This window comes from Culex pipiens, chromosome 2 (genome assembly GCF_016801865.2).
Source record: "Culex pipiens pallens isolate TS chromosome 2, TS_CPP_V2, whole genome shotgun sequence".
Classification (NCBI taxonomy): domain Eukaryota; kingdom Metazoa; phylum Arthropoda; class Insecta; order Diptera; family Culicidae; genus Culex; species Culex pipiens.
This window is the reverse complement of record NC_068938.1, coordinates 104,773,204-104,776,584: the sequence shown is the minus strand read 5'-3', so window position 1 is coordinate 104,776,584 and position 3,381 is coordinate 104,773,204. Positions and strand designations below refer to the sequence as shown.

Genomic DNA, 3,381 nt, shown 5'->3' with positions numbered 1-3,381 from the left:
TCAGAAATATATATTGCTTGAATCAAACCTTGACATGAAATTTACAGACAAGCTGATTTGTTCAATATGAACAGTAGATTAGAATGAATAAAATCAAATCAAGTTATATAATTATTATTTTTTGCATAATTTCAAAACATTGGTGCCAAAAAGGTAGGAAAATTCCGCTTGTTTTTTTTTTTTCGGGAAATCCCGGTAATTCTCGGGATTTTTTTCCCGGGACGGGAAATTGGACGCTCTAGTGAGGACTGAACCAATCGTTCTCAAACTTTGGGGAGTTGTTTAGGACCCCAAAAAGAACTGAAAAGTTGCTGTGCTCACTAAATTTGGACAGCTTTATTTTTTTCCATACAACCATATTACACCCTATTGGGGCATGTTCAGGGAGCCCAAATCTATCATACCTTGACAAAACTTAAGTTTGGCAGCTTCAAAAATGTCGAGTTGTGTTATTAAGGTTTAGTAAAAAAAACAAATATTTCTAACAATTTTTGAATTTACAACTGTGTACAGCCATTTTCAGATATGATGATTATAAGTGCTTCATTATCAACTGTCCCTTTTCAGACTGTAGGGAGTTTTTTGTTTGTTTATTCTCTGTATGTTTGAATAATGCCGGAGTTTTTTTCTAGGTCTAATAAATCAAATAATGATTTTTTTGGTGTTTTTTGAACACCCCTTAAGACAACCGTATTCTAAAACAACCAAATAGAAAATTATGAAAAATATTGCGTATAACAAACTTTTTTAAGCTCCAGAATGTTTTTTTTTCAAAAATAGATAGAATAGAATAGCTGGTTAATAATAAATTATTTAGTAAACAATCGCTGCACTAGTCAATGTTAACTACATCGCACCCACACTCTTTTTTAACTGTTTGCAGAGCGCTTACTTGTTATGGACATAACGAGCCTAATTCTAGTTTGTGCTGGATTTTTAACTTGTGACCATTCTGACATTGACTCATCCCTTAACACAATCAAAATCGGTTCAAATGACGAAAACGGAAAAAATCAACTTTTTTCACTAAAACTGCGATAACTTTAAAATTTTAGTAATGACCGTCCGTCTTTTAATTACGGAAATTTCAGCATCCAAAAAACTATATTTCATCGCTCAAATTTTAAAATTATCGCAGTTTTACTGAGAAAAGTAGTTTTTTTTTCGTTTTGCCAACCCAGTATTTATTTTCAAAAAACAATATATCGGATCCTGTTGTTACCACTTCACGATTTTTATATGTTATGCAAATTTTCCCGAGGTATCCGATCAAAATACTTTCAGACATATGCTCTTTGGTCATTCAAAACAGCATTTTTTGTTTTCATACGCCCTTTTCAAATGCCAGGCTAATTTTTTGAAACTTTAAACTATTTTTCCTAAAAAGCCTATTTAATAACCTTTAATTTGCGTCCAAGACAGTTATGATTTTTTGAAAAATGTGGTTTTTGCGAAAATCTACGAAAATTGGCATTTTTTGGACCACCCTAGCACGTTGTAGGTCACTCATTAGAGTGACTCTGAATTATCAGAGAACTTTTTTACAAATCATGCAGTTTTAGTAGGGAATAGCTGCATATAAAAAATTATCTCATTATCTTTGAAAAAAAAAAGCTCAAGAAACATATTAAAAAATTGAAGTTTATTGTACTTTTTAAATTTGTCATCACGCAATCCCCTGCCTCACCCCATCACATCTTAAAGTACCCCCTCTGTTCGGTCTCCTCCACCAGCGTCACCAACGAGTCCAGCGTTTCCTCCCCGGTCGGGACAATCTGCTCCGGGGGCAGCACAAATCCGACCCAACCTCCGGCCGGTCGCAGCTCGTACGTGTACACGATCTTGATGTTCTGCACTCCGTACGCCCACTCCCCACTTCCTCCGCTGGCCGGATAGATTGCGTCGTAGACATTTCCGTACCGGTACTTGGTGCCGTAACGCTTGGCCAGCGAGGTGACCGTTGCCTTTGCGATCGCACTCAGGTCATTGTGGTTGGGCGTGTGCTCGGTGGTGTGTCCGTACGGGAAGAGTAGAATCTGGGAGTACGAGTGGAACGCGATGTAGGCTTGGATTTTGCCTTTTAGGGAATCAAGGTACTCGGACAGGCCTTTGGTTTCACTTTCGGAGAATGGGTACGGTCCGGCGAAGGATTCCGATGTGCACCGATGGCTGGCTCCCTTTTCGGCCCAGTAAAAGTCCCAGTTGCGGTTGGGATCGGCTCCGTAGCATCCTCCTGAGTACGGGGTTCGTGTCTTGCGCCAGAGACGATCTCTCCGGTGACTGTAAGCGTATCCATCGGGGTTGACACTTGGGAAGATGTACCAGTCGTAATTTTCGGCGATTTTGCGAACACTCGAATCTTCGCTGACGAGCAGCTGGTTCAAGATGTAGGTCACCGTGGCCGGGGAGATCCACTCGCGAGCGTGAATGCCTCCCTCGATGAAGATGCCGGGATTGCCAGACTTGTACGACACTTTGACACCCTTCAGCGTACGATTCTCGTAAGATCGTCCAGCTTCGATCACTTCCACTTGTTTGTACTCCGTGGCCAATTTGTCCAGCCACCCATGGATCGCGTCCAGATCGTGGAACTCATTCCAATCAAACACTTCATTGTTTCGCTTCGACTTGATCCGGTTCTTCTCTTCGTCAATCAACTCCTGCAGGTTCGTGGACAGCAGCCGACCGCACATTCCTTCCGTTTCCAGCGTCTCAACAAAGTCGGACAACTTGTGCGGAGCCACCACGATGTTGAACTTATCGCCCACCTTGTGGCCACTCTCCAAATAAATGTAACTATCACTCGAGAACTTCAGCTGATCCAGCGTGGCCAGATGTTGGTTCGTCTTCGCGGTCACCTGATAAACCCGATAGTTGTCATAGCGAGCTTCTTCACTGAACACACTTCTGCTGTCGATGGCCAGAACCACCAGGCAGATCACCGCCTTCCAAAGACCCATCTCCTTGTATTGTCCTCCCACAACTAACGCACACGAGGTCTCCCGGAGGCCGTTTTATACGAGAGGGTGTCATTCTGGCCAAACAAAAAGATCTTCCTCGATCAACCCATACCGACTTATTGGTATGGGACAGCACGCATCTCGCCGAGTGTGTGAATAACTGAGAGAAAGATTGAACATCTTTTTACAGTTATTCCGCGCCATGCGTCCGCAAAGCAAATGTTAGGTTCTCCCCATGGATCAGTGCAAAGCAAGTGACAGTACGCCAACAACAGTGATTTGCATAAATCGAAATTCCCTCAAAGAAGAAGAAGCAGCAGCCAATCAGCCGTTCAATACGGTTCGGGGTTTTGTTTATTAGTTATGCAATACGCGGTGCGCTCCACAATCAATGGGAGTGGGTGGGGTTGGTTCTCGGAAC

The 3,381-nt window shown here is 42.4% G+C and overlaps 1 protein-coding gene across 1 annotated transcript; it reads right to left on the bottom strand.

The window, feature by feature from the left end:
- Positions 1-1,623: 1,623 nt before the first annotated feature.
- Positions 1,624-2,975, bottom strand: LOC120428198 (zinc carboxypeptidase A 1-like). The gene has a single exon (XM_039593180.2). The coding sequence runs from the start codon at positions 2,958-2,960 to the stop codon at positions 1,692-1,694; it is 1,269 nt and encodes a 422-aa protein (XP_039449114.1). The 5' UTR covers positions 2,961-2,975; the 3' UTR covers positions 1,624-1,691.
- Positions 2,976-3,381: the final 406 nt, after the last annotated feature.